The following is an 18,427-nucleotide window of genomic DNA, read 5'->3' as shown; positions in this document are numbered from 1 at the left end:
TGAAGATATAAAATATTTCTAAACCAAATGCAGGTGAGGTAGTCACTTATTTATTAAAGCTGTCTGGAATTAGCTCAAAAAGGGCCACAGCCTGTGGGGAGTGAAGGGATTCAAGCTTACACTAAACTGAAATAGCTTTTCTTTAATTCTTCTGCTTTGTACAGAATTACACTGCTTTGTACAGAATTACAAAGCATGTCATTTGCATGAAGCTAGCTGTGGTGGTCAGCGTGCCTGTCTTGAGAAACATCAATGGCAGCAGAGATTATTATCTCTTAGAGTGGCATTTAATTAGTGGGATTTAATCTGAAATAGCACTAAACGCTTCCTTGCTAATTATGACTTCAGAATCCTTTTTATTTCTAGAGGAGCTGGCTGTGGAATCGCCAAGTCACGGGTCTGCCATGGTGCAGGTTGGACAGCTCTGGGTACCTGCTTGGCAGGAGGCATCTCCGAAGCTGATGGACTGCTCCAGCAGAAGCTCCCAAGGAGCAGCTCTCCCAGCAGCTCAGGAGGGGCCGTTCAGACTAACCTGACTGGCAGCGGTGGGCAGCAGGATGGAGGCACTTCACTGAGCTGTTCTCACTGCCTTGGAGAACAGGTGAGCTCAGAGGTCTTCCTTACTAGAGATGGACGACGGCTTCTCCGCGTGTGCGGTGAGGTGTTGCCCGAAGGGAGAAAAATATGAACCGAAGAGTGATTAAACCACTCATTAAATTTAATAGCTCTGCTATTTATATTGCAGTTGGCTTTGCAGAAGAGGGTAGGAATGCATTAGGAAAATTTAAATATGACCTAACAAAGCTAGTAGGAAAGTTGAGAGTTTGGACAGAAACAGTGTAAATTTTTGCCTTTTTTGGGGGATGGTCTCCAACTTGCAAGTTGGAAGCTGTTAGCTTCGTTAGGTTTGCCATGAGGAAGAAGGCTTATCCTGAAGCTTAGGCTGTCAGGAATGTTTCTTGGTGTACACAGGGAAGCGCCCCCACTGCTAGGCAAGGGCAGGGCAGGAAAAAGTGCTTGTAATGTAATGTACATCAGGAGGACCAGTTCTGTAGCATAAGCCCAGAAGTGGCAAGGAGTAATTAATTACCTGCTGAAGGCTGAACTAAACAATCAGTGGGCCCAAGTGTAAAACTTGAAGTCCCTGTTCCTATCTTGTCTGTCTCAGATCATGCTCTGGTGTATTATCTGCCTTCTGATCCAAGGGAGGGGGGACAGTCTTGTTTGTAATGAAGTCCACATGAAGGCTGCCATGGACTTAAATTGGCCCTTGGTTGATGTGCTGGTGTTTGTGGCTGTAAAAGAACTGAAGTCGCATAAACAAGTTGCAAAAGTCATACATATGGGTTTTATTACATGAATAACTTGACATACTCCTCAGTAGTCGGTTACAAGTGCATTTAATTAATGTTCTGTGGACATCATAACAGTCGGAATATTTCAGCTGAACAGTCAGTATTTGGCTGAAGTCAAGCCAGTGCAATTCATGACATAACCATAAACAGGAAATTACAGGCCTACAATGAGGTTAGACTAGATAGATAGCAACAGCATATTTATTGTCACATCCAAGCATTACAAAGTATGAAAGCCCAATATTTCAACTATCTCTAAAATGGTATTTGTACAAACTGTTGTAGATACCTAGGTGTAAGGATTCATCACATCGGTAACGCATCGCGTCTTTCTCTATTTTTGGAGGTTATTTCTATATCCAAAACGATTTGGGGCAACAAGAAGAAATGTAAACATCTGATGGTCCTTTGAAAGTCCATTCTGAGAAAATACATCGTGTGCCACAGGAAAAGTGCAACCTAACTTGTGTGTCTGCTATGGCCAGTTTGACTCTCAGATTCACATAGCACCACGGATTTATCCATTTCTGCAGTAAAAAGTTACAAAATCTTTGTATTGACTCAGAAAAGAGAAAACAAAGTCAAAAGATTTTTTTTCTTCTTCTTTCTTTAGAGGAACAGCAGTTAAATTAAAAAAGAACCCCACCCAACATTTAAACAGTTACCTCTTATGTACAAAGGAAGCAAGAGCTAGCAAAGCGCATAGCCACTGAACAGTCTTTATTATTTTTTTCTCCAAGTTCAGGTACCTGAACATAGGAACTTATTTACAGGTGGACAGCTGTCCACAGAAGTAATAATCAGAATGCTTCTATTTGGCTAAAAGTTGTATAAAAAAAAACCACACTTTTTTTTTTTCTTTTCAAATACTTTCCAAATATATATATTATGTATATATATATATGTTAAAAGTATTCAGTATTTCCATTAGTGCCAGAGTTGGAAGCTCTTTCTCATTTAAAAAGTTACCTTTGTGATCATAAGTGATGCCAAAGCCCGAGTGCTGCGCTCAGAGTTCTGAGCTGAGGGACTGCAGCTGGAGCCGCAGCAGACCTGCAGGACATCCCGGGTTGCAGAGAGATGCAGCAGTGTCCTTCTGTTGCTGTTACAGGCCACGTCCTGGCAGGAGGATGTGCCAGCTCCACAGAGCCCCCGCAGCACGCTGAGCACCCCGCAGCTCCACGTGCCCCTCCTGGGGGCAGCTCCTCTGCTGGTGGACGTGCTGCAGCCATGGGAGCTGTGGCTGCTGAGAACCCGCGGAGACCTGGCCTCAAGCATTTGCATCGTGTCACTGGGTTCTCTGCATCACGTTGCAGGAGCCCTGGTAAGGAATATGCTTTTCTATTGAGCACTGCTTTTTTTTTTTTTTTTTTTTTTAATTTTTTTTTTTATTATTTTTTGTTTTGTTTTGTTTTTTTAAAGAAGGACAGTGTTTAAACCAAACCAAAATCCCAAATCCTCCAAAGTTCTGGAAATACTTCGTATGCAGACAGCTGGGATGGTCAGGTAGCTCAATAAATGGGGAAGCATCATTTCCGTGCTAATTCTTGTAAAGAATATAAAATGAAGGGCCGCAGCCCATCAAATACAAATACGTACTGCAAAAATATTTCTCAATCGAGCATAACCTAAATGAATGCACATCTCTGGATAGATAAAAATACCACTGCTGCCATACTAGTATCAAATACTTGAATAGGTTGCATATGAGAGAAGGATTTTATTTTTTATTTATTTATTTTATTTTTTGGTCTTTCTTCCTGCAAGATAAGCCATAAGAAACACACTTAATTCACTGACCAGACCGGGCTGATGACTATTACAGCAACAACCTGAAATGGAAGTAATAACATTGCATGCAGCACCTTTTTCCTTCATTTTATTAGGAACAAGACTCCGTTTTCAACTTCTCCTAATTCCTTCTAGCAGGGATACACTCAGACCAGGGCCTGACCCTTCCTCTCCTGAAGCCACAGCAGTGCTCACAGTGAAGAACTGCCCACTGCAAGCGCTGCCATACACCTGCAGTCAGAGGAGGCTCCTGGGTGCTGTGTGACATGGACAGGTAAGGACAGACCTGGGGCTGTGGTGGCCAGAAAAGCTCTCACAGGGGGACAGCGAGGGCTGTAAACCCAGTCTGCAGTGGCCTCCTCCTAGGCATAGCTTCTTCCAGCACTGCTGCAGACTCCCACTGACCCTGTGTGAGGCAGCAGCTGCTGATCCCGCTCCGCTGCCCGACTGTGGAAGACGTGCTGGAGCTGGAGCAGCAGCCACAGCCCTCTGCTCAACCATGCTGGGCCCAGCCTGGTCTCGGTCACAGGTTCCAGCTTCAGCCATGGCCCTGCTTGGTGCTCCTTGGGCCTCACAGCTCTCCCCTGACACATCTTGCCTTTGTAAAGCACAGAAGCAAGACAGGAGAGAATTATATGCTAAAAAAGATGAGGAGCACCTTCTTTTCCTGGAGTTTGGGAGTTGCTAACATTGAGGAAAAGGCTAGATTTAACTGCTTAGAGATACAGTTTGCAGCTGGATGAAAATGCATAGTTTATACATATACATTCATTTACATAGATCAAAGGAAGTCTCTTTGCTATGTAGTTTAATCACCGCCTGCCTTCAACAGAAATGCGATCTGACAAAGCTACAGGAGGGCAACTAAGCACGCATCTTATGGATTGATGGGAACTCAGTGGTGTTTCCCAAATAAAGCTGTTTCTTTTTCTTGTTGCCTTATTTTGAGATGGTTTTCAGTAGTTTTTCAGTCAAAGATTGCTGTTTCTTCAAAAAATGTGTAACGTAACTGGGAATTGCGAGAGATTCCAGTTCGGTTGTGGCCATCTGAGTATTAGTGTGCCCTGCTCTGAGGTGTGGACATACATAGCCCTAAGAGACAAGCAAGTAGACCGACAGAAATCTGTTTGTAAATACAGCAATGATCTGGATTAAAAAGTGATTCCTTTGAAACACCAAAATTCCCGTTCAGTAGCAAGTAGTGCTTTGATGCTTTTTTTTGGCAATAGCTAATAGTTTGAAAACTCTACAAATTTGCTCACAGCTTTGATTTCCCACTTTGGAGCCGAGCTGCTTCCCGTGAGGAATGTCTGTTGTCCTGAGCATCCCACAACAGTGATAGAATGGGAGGGATTGACCTAAAAACAAGCAGGAAACCTGGGTTTAACTGATGTCATTTAATCTTGTTTTCCATTTGTCCTTTTCCCTCTTCTTTCTTTCTTTCAGAAGAAAAATTGTTTTCTCCCTGTATCAGGGTGATGTGCAACACAATGTAATTTTAACAAAGACTTTCACCAATCAGAATTCTGAACATAGTTAACGACTTTGTGCACCATTCCTCACGTTCACGGTTTTTCATGTTCTTAGTTTTTACTTTAGAAAAACGTTACGAGATGATTTAGATCCTTATTTGAGCCGATCATTCAGTTGGAAATGGAAAAGCAACAAGATTTTTTTTCCCATACAAATACTGAATTTTAAAAGTGCAGCAGGACGAGATTTCTTCTTTCTAAAACCCAGCGACCAAAAACAAACTGTTCATCTCCTGAATTATTCAAATAATTCGAGAAGAAATTATTACTTAGAAGAAGTTACTCTGTTGAATGCCAGTTTAGTGCATTAACAAACTCAGGAGCCAGTGCTTAGCAAACTACATTCTTTCAGTAGTCTTCTTTCACGTTTCAAGTGAAAGCACATGCTTTTAAAAAATATTTAAAGTTATTTTCTTCATAGATTTAAAGATGCTAATATGCACATTGCTAATTGCACAAATGTTTTAAGAAAAAGAATCAAAACGTCTGAGTAGCATCACTTGTACTACGGATAACTGCCTACGTATCTGAAGCTTGTTGGAAGTGCTCTTGATTCAGCATGCAAAATCAACTCAGATGTGGACCCAAAGACTTTAAATCCTTTTTTTCCCCAAGAAAGTAACAGCAAAATTCCTAGAGAAATTTTGGATGCCCCGAGTTTTTCATCTAATGCCTGTGGCAGTGCAAAGGCATTTGGATGAGTTATGGCCAGATTCCTATGATTTCTGCACTTTTCTCCTGCTGCCAGTGCAACAAGAAGGCAGGGAGGGAGATAACAAAGGTCTTCATGGTGGCATTTTCCTGTTCTGAGAGGGGTTTCAGCTTAAGAAACAGTGTGTGCTGGCTGATGTTTAGCCATGTACAAGCAGCCAGCAGTGGAAGAACCTACATCTGTGCCACTGCCTCAGACTGGCAGGATCAAATGAGATTGCCAGTATCAGCTACTTGCAAAAGTCTCCTCTCTTTTCAACTTTCCTTCAAGCACATCCAAGAATGCAGAAAGCAGCTGGGCAGCAGAGCTGTGTGCGCTGCCTGAAGAACCACCATCCGTCAGAGTCCCTTGGCCCTGCTTATCTTTTGTAGGTGAAGGTGAGGCTGTGTGAAACAACGGCAAGGTGATGCATTCGCAACTCAAGCTGGGACTGTCTTCACACTGTGAGGTTGAGCCATTCACTTCTGCTGGCACCTATGGGTGCAGAAATGAGAAAGCAGAGCGTCTGAAGGCTCTGAAGAGGGATAGGGACTCTGCTGCATGGCTGACAAGGAGCTTTCACGGGGATTTCCATCTCTCCACAGAGAACCTGTGTGTACAGCTAGGGAGAGTGCTTCACCACGTGAAGGAGGGGGCATCACAGCAGGATGGGTGCCGCAGGAACACACAGTACCAGCTGTGATTTGGAGCAAACGCAGTTTGGACAAAGTGCAAATGTCTTTTTCTTTCAGCATACTCCACAAAATTTCAAGAGATTCTGTGCAGCGGCAGAGAAATTGGTTTCCATTTAAAGCAGTGAAACTGGCACTCATATTAACCTACATGTGGACAGTGTCAGGGTCCCATGCTTGACAACAAAATTCTGGGGAAGACGAGTTCTTCATTAGTGCACTTAGGAACAAGAAGATTGTCTTTAGGACGCTGGTTCCCCAAGCTGGAGGGGATAAAGCCAGAAAAAAACAAGCAGAAACAGCATCTTGGCTTCTTATGGTAGTCAGTCATACTGGCATGAGTGCAGCCCTGCAGAGCCAAGGGCCATCTCAGGCTCATCTCAGTTGAACTAATACAAGTCTTTTATATGAGCAAATCCAACGGCTCCAGCTTTGTCTCCTGTTTAATTCATACTCCATTGACTGATACTCCAGTGGATACTCATATTATGATACTCATTTTATCCATAAATATATTGAATTTCCTAAATAGTAAATCATTTCAGAGGCTATAATATTTCTCAGCGCTATCATTAAAAACATTTCCAATCTAAATAGTTCATTTGCTACATTTTATGGAACTTGCATTTTTATAAAAACATCTTAGTTTCATGGTTATTTTCTAGGTAAAACTAGAGTAACAAAAATTTTATTGTTTTGTATATCAAAAATAAATGGCCCAACAAGTGACAAATATATAAAGTGCAATGCAGAGCACATTAGAGCTCCACAAAAGTAAATTTACACTGTAAGAGAAGATGCTCTGATTCTAAAAATAAAGCAGAAAAGGAACTTCAATTTACTTTATACTCTCTAAAACAATATTTGACAGGACTCAAAGGAAAACCAGTATATGCAGGCAGGTACTTCCCTTTCATGACTGAAAAGAGACAGAAGGATGCATGGATACTGTTGTCTTATGCAAGCAGCGTGTATGAGAAGTTCTGTATTCATTAACACCGGGTAACTGGGCTCTTGCTTTTCTACAGACTTATAGCTAGAAATACTTCTAAAATATAAAATATAAATAGCAGATGACTAGGAAGTATAATTGCTTTTTTTTCACACAGTGTAAATAATCATAGTGCAATTGATTTTCTCCTTCTCCAAGTACATCATGAACCCTTCCCCACCAGGCCCCAGCACTCCCCACCACCGTCCTACTGACACTGTACTCCAGAGACCAAAAATCTGCAAGAAGAGATGGGTCTTTCTATTTAGGAAAGTTCCACTACCAGGACAAGAAACGTATCCTGCTTCTCTGTGGCCCAGAGATCTACAGAGAGAAAGAGAGCACTTCCCCATTTAACCCAAATAACATCAGCTTGGCTCCAGGGTGTACCTGTGGTCAGGGCAGGACTGAGGTCCCCACAGGTTGCTCTTCATGTTCATTAGTCCTCCAGTATCTGCTTAGCAAAATCATGCCACGCTTAACATTATGGCTCATGGGATATAGGATTATTGATGTAACTCCTGTTTCTTTCCCTTCAAAATCATTTTCATATCAAAATCAATGCTGTTTTAATAGTACTGCAGGAGCTCTGAGTGAGCAGGTGCCAGTGCAGCTGTAGGGGTTTGGTGTCCAGGCCCCTACTGAGCCCACAGCTGAGGCAGGAAATGGCAGTGCTAGGCAAAACCAGGGCAGTCCCATTTCACTCTCTGAAAAGAAGAACATTAATTTCTCTACAGAGCACGGGGTGACTTCCCATCGGGTGGCCCAGGTTACGTGACTGGCCACAGCTGACAGCCATCTTAGATCCTGCTCTGAGAAACCTCCTTCCCACGCCTGGCAGTAGTGGGATGCATGGCACACTGAACACCACGTGCTAAGCAGCTCTTAAATCCACCCCGAAATGACACATCCAACCTACAGTCACTCTGGTATCACTGGAAAGGCCACCAAGGCCTAGCAGCAGTGAGCACATCTCTAGGTACACATCTACCCCTCTCACAAAGCCTGATTGCACATTTCTCATTTCCAGCACTCAGAAGGGGAGACACACAGGTCTGTAAGTCCCAGTGCCAGTGGGAACAATCGCATGGAGGAAAATCCACTGCCTCTTCTCTAGAGCTGCCACCCACAGGAGCAGTCCTGGTCATTGAAGTTATCCACAGAGCTCTCCTGAGAAAAAAACAGAATGCATCAAGCTCAGTTCCTTACAGTGCATTTTGCTCTTATTGTGCAACAAGATGTCTTACCAGACTTGTAAATGAAATCAAAAGAGACATCTGTAACTGACTGCTTTGGACTCATGCTGGATGAGAGATGCAGTGCAGGACCCTGGCTACAGGCAGGGTTCACGCAGGCTTCACAAGGTGCCCTCCTTACAACAACACCTTCTGCTCTTCCTCTCCTCCTCAGACTAATTAGAAGTAATTCCTGCTGAACTGTTTGCATGACGAGGGAGGAAAAAGTGCTTCAGCATCTGAATGAGGATTGTGCTACAAGGTTTCCTCTGTGCGACCTTATTCTGGAGCCACAGGCATCAGTCATATGTAGAAACAGCCAACACACAAGATTCCTTCTACTTTCTTTCTCTGAGCAATTTTGTTTCACGTCTTCCCTCCAGGCTCAAGTCTGTTGCTGATGTCTCTATCTCAGCTTGTCCTCTGGCCCCTTACTGGAGGAAGTCAGAAGAAAAGAACAAACCCCTCCTGTTCAGCAGATGGAACTGTTCCAATCTTTCACTAAAAGATGGATTCTGAGAAGATGACAAAAGCAGTAAGCAATGGAAAAACAGCAGTATGTCTTTAGTGTACAGCAAAAGCCCAGGATGCACCACACTGGGCACCCTGTATTCTGTGGACCTCACAGTGCGGATGGAGAGAAGATATTCTCCTGGAACGAGGTGAGCAGCCCTTCCATTTGGTCATTCCCATTCTTTCCATAACAGAACTACAAAGTAATCTTTTTGTACAAATCTATTTGCTTGATGGACTCTCTACTCAAGACAGCACAAATCATTATTATACGGGGTAGTAAAGGAAGAAATCTCTCCATTTCAAAAGGTACTTTCAAATGAACATGATTTCAAGCCATGTATTGCTAGTAGGGGAATATCTTCACAATCAGAGCACTGATTGTGAGCAAATAAAGCCTGATAATAATAGGCAAGAAATGAAGCAAAATTTACTCAGAAGAAGGTATTTTCTTGACATTACTGCAATTTCCAAATTGCATTCAGGTTAAACTATTTTTGTAACCAAGGGTATTATTTTTTTTTCAGTAATCCAGAATGTGTACAGCTTTGTAAAGGTGTCACAGCTACTTCTGCCAAGTAAGACAACGTACCACTATTCTATGTCATTTACAGCTTCCCCTCTTCCTTTTGGTTCTTCTGAAATCCCAAACTCTGTTTCATAACTTACAATCAATGGTTACAAAATCATACCAACATGATAATTTCAGAGAGGTACTTACATCCCAGTGCTAAAGAAACTAGTTTTACAGGAGTGCACATTTGGCAGTGATGTATCCACACACCACTTGTTTCCACAGTTTAGCCCTTCGTAAGTATTGCACCTTACTAATAAGGCTGCAATTTCCATTGCAGTAAAAGTACTGATGATCTTTAGCACTAGAAAATTACACAGGGACAACATCATTTGTGTCTTAAAAGCACAATATCCTCGTGTTTTAGGTGAACTTCCTTATTTCCTGATGTCCTCAGAGCCCTGTGCCTCCAGGAGTGCTGTGTGCACCACAATTCAGGTGGGTGGCACTGTACACAACACCTTCATGCAGCTCACACACTTCTTCCTGATGTGCTCAGGTAAGTTCCCTGCCACTTGATGGCAAATAATAGACACCTCTTACCTATCTCAGAAATGCTTTCATATGGTAAAATATACAGTTACAACGTTTCTTTTTTCTCACATTCCTACTGCAATGCAAAAAACCCTGTGGGGTTTAATGTTAGCATGTTCTTTTTTTTTTTGCTTGTTGAAATAAATTGGTAGGAAGTAGTTCAATTATAAACAAAGTACGCTTCAATCAAGCAATCATATAAACAAGAACCCTTTATATTTACAGCATGTTCTAAAATATTTATACAAATGTATAGGTTTGTACTATATTTAGATTACGGTTCAAGCTCATTTCCTACATTTTTCTAACAGCTAAAATGTCTGTTTTGTATTTAGAGCTTCATAAGCGATAGTGTTAAGTGAGATCACGTTCACCAATTAGTGCTTTCTTCCAAGTTTAATGATTCAAGTAGCGACATATTGCTCTTTAAATCTGCCTAGAATACAAAAAAGAAATAATCAAATTCTCACCCATCTACCGCTCAAATAAAGCTACATCCTGCCTTTGCAGCCTTCCTGTGGTCCCTGAGGAAATCTGTGTTAACCATCTCTTTTTCTGCTAGCGTTCCCAAGGCATTGTGTACAAACAGTTCAGTAAGTTCTGTTTACCTGCACGTTACGCACTGTATGCGAATGGCCGCAGGGTATAACGTGGCAGCATAAAGACTCTGAGGTCAAACATAAATTTTTGAACAGGACTGGATTTAAATGCAAGTTAGAAATCATGGCCTTTCCCATTGGCAAAGATGTTAAAAATGAACACGTAAGCACATCAGAGACCATGTCTTACAAGGACGCACATCAAGAATTTGGATTTCATCTCGAAACCCTACTGTGACAGTGGAATACTGTGTACTGTCCGAAGTAATTTAGAAGCTGAAGTAGTATTGGCATTGCTTAATTCATTTATCTCACGGCATTTTAGGTATCTCCCATTAACAATGAAGGAAAAATATTCTTGGAGTGATGTATTATAAAAGCAGAACAGTGGCTTGTCAATGAATTCATCATTCCCTTACATTTCAAATGAATTCTTGCTGCTAATACAAACAAGAATAGGAGCAACAAGGATTTAATGTTGCTTGGTGCCATCAGAAGCAGACCTTGTTCTCGGGTTTTTGCTAATGCGCTACCAATTATTTTGCTAAGGGTGTCATAAAGCTGTCATGTGCGTACAGCAGCCCAAAATCTCACATTGCTGCTTTCCAGCAGCCCCCAACCACCCGCCTGCTAACCCCTGTCAGGCACAGGTTGAACCCACTGCTTGGTGCAGGTCTCAACTCCGGTGCCATCACCTAAGGGAAGATGCAATAATGTGGAAACAGAAGATAAAGGTGAGACTTCACAAACATATCCTGATTCAAATGCTTTTAAGAAAAGGAGAGCACGCCCCTACAGAAGACTTCAATTTGAGCAGGAACAAGCCTCTCTAGCAACCTGCTGGATCTCTACATACAGCCAGCAATCTTTGCATTTCATGTCCGTGTTCTGAGGTGATTTTTCAACAAATTTACAGAGGAAGGATGGAAGGAATCACATTGCATTGCCACGCTAACAGCCATGACTGACTGCCCTGCATCCTGGGCTGGGTGGCTCCAGCTGCTTCCAGCCCATAGCACTGACAGGAAACCACAGCCTGTCCTGCGGGTGGGGATAAATGAAAACCAGTGTTCTGGGGCAAGGAAATCCACGTCTGAGACAAGACAGAGCTGGAATCCGCTCTTAAATGCACGTCCTCTAAGAACTTTCTGAGAAGGCTTTGCCTTCTGCTGTCTGCCTGTCTGTTATCCTGCTGAAGGGGAGAAGGAACGAAGAGAGTGATGCAGGTGACAGAATGGTGTGAGGAATCCACGCATTGTCAGACAGCTAATGATCACAGCAGGCTACTGACGTGGGCAAAGCAACTCGAGGGACTGGCCTTCTGCCCTGCTGAATCACACAGGCCCTGTAGGTCCAGCTCATGCCTTGACCAGTATCGATCACAGGCAAGTGCAAAGCTGCACGTTGCTTTGTGGAAGAGTTTTTGCTCACTTTGCATCTTGTGTAACCCCTTACACTTGTGCAAGGCACTAGAGAATCAGGCACATCAGGATGGAAACAAATGTTATGAAGATGATGACTGGAGTTTGTAACGTCCAGTAGCTGCTGTTTCATAGAGAAGCAGGTGGAACACAATCACATTTTCAAACTGCATTTCTTAGAATACCTCTTTTCCAGATTTTTTTTGTTGTTGTTGTTTAGGGATGGAATAAATAGGATCATTTATCTCTCCTGTGAAGAAAGACTGAGGGAACTGGGCTTGTTCAGCTCGGAGAAAAAAAAATCCCTGGAGGCACTCAAGGCCAGGCTGGATGTGGCTCTGGGCAGCCTGGTCTGCTGGTTGGCGACCTTGCAGACAGCAAGGCATTGAAACTGGATGATCATTGTGGTTCTTTTCAACCCAGGCCATTCTATGATTCTATGACACGGGATGTAGCTTTGTGCAAGCAAGAGAGCTGAAGAAAAAATGTGGGAGCTATGCTGCTGATAGCCACTGGGACACTGACACGGGCAGTTTCTCCAAGCAGCACCAACAGCAGTATTTAGCTACGCTGCTAACACAGATCCTTCCATCCTTACACCTCAGGGAGAGCTCCCAGCTCTTGCCATAAGTACACACACACCCAAGCACCCACAGCACACAAACACCGCATTACAAACTCTGGCCACTCCTCCTGACTTCTCTGGAAGGTCAGAGATGAAGGCCTATAAAACTACAAACACAGAAATTACAGAAAATGGTGGGTACCAATGATGAGAAATGAGCCAAGGTTCGAGCTGCCTTTCAAGCCAGTTCCTCCCTGGGGAACAAAGGATTTTACTCTTTCTAAAAGGAACTGTGCAGAACTTGGACACAAAGCATGGTGCCTGGTAATGCCAGGACAGGCATCAACCTGAACTTGAGATCTGAAGCACTGGGGGATGGCCTCAGGCAGACGAAGGCTGTGCCACCCTAGGCCACAAGCGAGATGCAGCACCAGAAATGCCACAGCCTAAAGATACCAAACTCATTCAATAAAAACTCTGCTGATTGCCAATGGTGTGAAAATACAGATTGTTTAACTCTGTCCTGGCAGAATTTATGGTGGCTGAAGCATTTCCTAGTCTCAGCTTAACAAAACTTCTCTATCACACCTGATGACTCGCAGCTCTTGTGCCTATACGTAATCTGTATGAAATGTGTACCAGAGAGCCATCTGTGCTGACAACACCACCCATCTTCTGTGCAGAAATCTATTAAGAATAATCTTACTACAATAATTCATAAAGTGCCCTCAGGAAAGGTTCTCATCATGCCATGACATTAAGAAAATAACATACATTCTAATACATTATTTTTACAAAATTCTCCAAAGCAAACAGGCAAAACACAAAAGGAGGGGAAGAACAAATATATAAGCAAATACTGAAGGTCTTACGATAGTCAAATGAATTATGAGATGTCTTATAATCAGTCTAGCAGTGCTTGTAAAAATAGGGGCAAATTAGCAGAAGCATCTCTGAAAGACCCAGGTCTAGTAAGCCTTACTACAGAAATGCACAAAGTGTTCAAAGATGAAATTTGGAGCTATGAATTCCCAGAGGTGTTTTACTAAGAAAACCAAAACAACACAACATGCAGAGAAAACCCACATTTTGCTGGGAAAAAACCAATGTTAGAACAGTGGCTATGGATACCCAATCTTTCTCCTCCCTTCTGAGTCCAGATTTTACATATACATACATGTATGTGTGCATATACATAGATACACACATACATACGTGCATATATTTCAATCTATGTTTTTGAGCCTCCCTCCTGTTGTTTTCTTAAATGACTTACAGAACACAATAGGCAAATAAGCAAGAAATTGCGTGCATGCAAGCATATCTTGCTGCTTGTGCATGTAAATTACACAATTTGTAAACAACTGCAGAAATAGCACACTCAAATTATGCATCTGATTGCCCAATTAACTTGTTTAAAAAGAACCCAGATGACATCCTCCAGTAGCTTCTATTATATCCTTCACCTCTCAGTACTGCTTTCCTCAATTCCTAGTGCACGTTCTCAATGCCTGCACTGTTGTTCTGTGCTTTCACACAGGCATAAGCAGCAGAGCATGCTCAATAAAGCTATCAAGTCAACTCTGGACCAGATTTTAGAAAGCTGTCAGGATAATCAAGAGTCCCTTATCTCAGAGAGGAGAAGGCAGATTAAATAATTAACAACAAAAGAATCTGGTCTAATTTCAAATGGTATGAAGAAAAGAAAACCAGAAATGTTGGGCCTCTACGCCTCCATAAGAAGCAAAGTTTCGCTTTTCTTTTTCCCCCTTAAGGTGTCTTGCTTTGTTTAACAGACAAGTGTCATTTACTGGTATACATTCATATCATAGCAAATCCTTATTTTATTTCTGCATGAAATAATGGTCAGTTAATGGCAATTCCATGTAAGTTGAGACAGAACACAGCTTCCCACACTCAGGTGTACTTCCTAATGGACAGAGACATGGAAGTATCCAATCTTTCCAACATCTGCAAGTATAGAAACCCATTACTTCGTTTATCAAAACGAGCTAAGAAACGAACCTTTACCATACATATGTTGCTCCTTTGCTGTTGTACTTCTTTTTCTGAGATGACTTTGTAGTATTTTCTTTACCTTTTTTTTTTTTTTTTTTTTGTTTTTTTTTGGCGCAAAATAAATTTTAGCAACTTTAATATGTAGAAAAAAAAACCAAAGCTGAGCAAACCATTATCTTCACCATCTCTCAAATACGAGAAAAGGAAGCAAGGGCAGAACTGGATCGTGTCCCTGAACAGGTACTACATGGAATGCTAGTGCATCTCCCAGCTCTTTACAGGCCTACCGCAGCAACGCGTGTGCTGGTCCAGCTGCTGCTCCTCCCTATGAACAGGAAGAGCAGTAAGAAAAGCCAGCGGACCCCCATTGTATTCTTACGGATTTCCATCAACCGTCATTGCATTTCTTCCCTCCACTTTGGCAGTGACGGATGTGCTGGTGACTGTCCATTGCTGCTTCTCTTCCTCCAAAGGCTCGAAATCCAGTTTGGTACATGAGTTACTCCTTTCCACTCTGCTGGTCTGTGTATGGTTTAAAAGCCTTCCAGGAGCAGTTTGTCCTTCAGGAAAATTCCGCCTTTTCTTTTCTCCTAGAAAGAAACAAACAAAAATCCCAACTCCTTCCCACAGCCCCTTTCCAAAAATATAATATCATCGTGATCATTCGTATCAGGAGAATTATTTAGCAGTCTCCAGTCTTAGTTACAGCTTTTGTTGAGTAAACTGTAGCTTATATGACTCTGAAGTGTTTATTAGAAAGCTTTCAAAAAGAGATCTTCGTTTCAGGAAAAGAAAAAATGTCCAGTTTAGCAAATACAGATGTTGGCAGCAAAGAGACTGCAATGGTTAAAAACAACCCAAAGGAGCAAATAGTTCAGAGAGTTAGCAAGGAATTCACTTTTCCTTTTTTTTTTTAAAAACCAACACAGAAAAACACTGATAGCTGCTCCGGTGTCAATACTTCGTAAGACAGAATTTTGTTGTGTGTTCTTGGTTTTGCTTTTTATTTTTACTTTTTTTTGCTCTATTGCTCCACACAGGTTTTAATTAGTGCTTCTCCTTGGCTACAAGTGCTTCACTTGGAAATACAAAGCTCTCTTTGTTAAAAAAAAAACCAAAACAACCAACAAATCAAAAAATAATAAAACAAAAATCCCAACACCACATCACTGGAGGGAAACGGGAAGTGATACAGTGCAGGTGTAGCAATCTGGTCCTGTCGTTGTCCTTCCCCATCCCTAAATCCTCTGCATAACTTTGCTCTTCAGTCGATGAACCTCTGGCAGGCCTTCTTCCACCGGCAGGCAGTGCACCACATATCTCTGTTCTCCATCCCATAGACCTTCCGACACTTCTTCCCCTCCCCTCTTGGCTTCCTGTCAGACAGAAAGGGAAGCTCGTTAACACTATGGTTTTGCAGCCTGGCCTCACCTCCCCAGGTCAGGACAGTGAGTTCAGCAGCGTGCAGATGGCTGAGCACGCCTCACTTTCTAAGAGACTGCAGTGCATCTGTGAGCTGACCAAGAGCGATGAAGCAAGCAGATGCACGGCAAGGCTGAAGCCTTTGCAGCAGCTGCTGAGCCTGCTCCCCTCTTCCAAGGCTGGTGCACGGCCCTTACTTCAGCCAGGCTCAGCTTGGTCTACATTCGTGTTACTTTAGCCACACACAGTGCCAAGGTGTAATGGACAACCACAGCTATCCCACAGCACAGCCAGGCTCACATTGCACACGAGTGCTCTCTGCTGTAGCACTGTGCTACAAATACATTGCCCAGTGCACAGCAGCAGACCTTGGCTGTAGGCATGCAGCAGCTATGCAAAAGAGAGGAAGAGCTGCCAGCTCCTAAGTTTGTACATCCTTCCTGCGTGGTTTGCTGAGCTCACAGACTGAACAACATCCAGGCAATTAACAACAAGTTTCAGCCCTCAGCTGCAACATGTTCTCTACTATGAGAGTGGTGAGGTGCTGGAACAGGCAGCCCTGAGGGGTTGTGGATGCCCCGTCCCTGGAGGAGTTCAAGGCCAGATTGGATGGGGCCCTGGTCTACTATTAAATGTGGAGGTTGGTGGCCCTGCCTGTGGCAGGGGGGTTGGAGATTCACAATCCTTGAGGTCCCTCCCAACCTGGGCCATTCTGTGATTCTGTGTTCACGTGTGCTCTTTTCCTCCCTGAAACCAGCAAGGCAGGCAGTACCTGCTTTTAAAGCCACTGTGATTGTCATGTATTCCATCCTACCACCATACTTAAAGCTCACAAGAGAATTGCAGAAAATGATTAAGATAAATGTTAAAATACTACTCAACACACAGCAAACCTGAGGAGCAATGCTACAAGGAGTGACCCAATGCTCATGACAGCAGCGCTGCCAGACCTACAGTCCTTAAGTCAAATGAGTGTACAGACACAACTGTTTAATACCTGCATGAGATACTGCATGGCACACAGGAGCTGCCTTGTGATTATTCTCTTGCATAGTTATGAGTTTTTTTATTACTGACAATAAGCACAGTCCATGAATTGGGAACATCCCAAGTTCCATTTATAGCACTTGTGATGATCCAAGAGTCACACTGAAACTGAAAAGCATAAAATCTTCCTAGTGCTCTGTTGTCTTTTTAGGGTTCAGTCACCTTTTAGGACTGTGAGAAACGAAGAGTTTCTTTACTAGAAGAAATACAGCATTGCAGTTTGATTTTTTTTTATGCAACAGCATTTCAGAGAAAAAAGCAACGAAGTTCAAGATGCTTCAACCGGAACTGTGGATCTGCATCCCACTGCTTTACAGGGGAGTTTAGATGTGCATCTGAACTCCAGATCTACCTGGCGTAAGGCCTGCAGTTCTCCTTCACAGTCTGTGCCCTTTTCATTCCTCGACAACTCATTTTTCCCCTGAACTTTACTTTTGGTGCTAATGAAAAGCATGGATACGTTATCCCGAAATGTCCCAGTAAGAAGCTGCCTGACAACTGCAACCACACTTGGTGCTGTAGTTCTTCTTTTTCTGTGGCCACCAACATCTTGTTTACTAAACACCCCCCAGAGTCTGAAGCTACTGGTCTGTCAGCAGGAGCCAATGGTCCCATACCTCAATCCAAACGCTACTCTGGGTGGTGATGAAAGAACTGTGTGGGACTGCTTCTGCTCTCCACTCCCGGCAGGACGATTGTGAGTTGGTGAGACCTGTCAATACAGACAAAAAGGTCACCTATGAACTGCATGCAGACATGAATGCAATAGAAACACACCTTTAAATCTATGGTAATCAAACTGCTGCTGTTTGTCACAGATAGAACCGCTTCCAGAAAAAGTAATTTGTGATACACAGTGGCTGAGACACCAAGGAGAGGTCAGTAAACAGCACACAAACACAAATAATTCAAAGGTCTGAAGAAGCTGGAGGTGTAAATATGTACATGATATCAGCTCCATGTTGCTTTTCCCTGTCTAGTCACCCAAGCAGAGTAAGCCAGAGTACAGGGCAGCATCACTTAAGGTTTGGGGGAATACAGCAAATGCATGCATTCATGCTTTTTAAGACTCTGAAAGGCTCTTATTAAAACTCTCCAGTTTCAAATAATTACAAAAACAGACCTCAGCCTGTGTTCAGATGAATACTAATAATCTCTTGTGAGATGAAGGGATTTTTTACATTGCTCTAACCTGTGACTCTTGTGCAGGGACAGCTTGGGAGAAGGGAGTTTGCTGCAGGCCAGTTACAGTGCAGCCCCCCAGGTTTCAGTGGGAGTGCAAGACAGTCCTACTGATCATGGCTGCTAACAAGCTGCACTGAATTAAGTCCTTTACTATGCACTGTAAACCTTGGTTCAACAGCCCTCTTGGCATGCACAATACACTCATCCTATCCCCACACTGCTGGTAACACGAAAGAATTTGTAGCCTACATACTTTTGTAA

The 18,427-nt window shown here is 42.9% G+C and overlaps 1 protein-coding gene across 4 annotated transcripts in view; it reads right to left on the bottom strand.

The window, feature by feature from the left end:
- Positions 1-1,384: 1,384 nt before the first annotated feature.
- ZNF704 (zinc finger protein 704) overlaps positions 1,385-18,427 on the bottom strand; it is a 92,438-nt gene continuing 75,395 nt past the window's right edge. For 3 of the 4 annotated variants that reach the window (XM_048938596.1, XM_048938597.1, XM_048938598.1), the window contains exons 8-9: positions 17,599-17,693; positions 1,385-15,888 (exon numbers count right to left, since the gene is read on the bottom strand). In XM_048938596.1, the coding sequence (XP_048794553.1) occupies positions 15,777-15,888; positions 17,599-17,693 (207 nt within the window). In that variant the 3' untranslated portion in view covers positions 1,385-15,776. The remainder of the gene's footprint in view (positions 15,889-17,598; positions 17,694-18,427) is intronic. The other variant, XR_007375646.1, reaches the window with a different exon arrangement.

The sequence above is a fragment of the Lagopus muta genome, chromosome 3 (genome assembly GCF_023343835.1).
Source record: "Lagopus muta isolate bLagMut1 chromosome 3, bLagMut1 primary, whole genome shotgun sequence".
NCBI classification, from domain to species: Eukaryota; Metazoa; Chordata; class Aves; order Galliformes; family Phasianidae; genus Lagopus; species Lagopus muta.
Note: the sequence above shows the minus strand (reverse complement) of the source record. Positions and strands in the feature narration are given on the sequence as shown.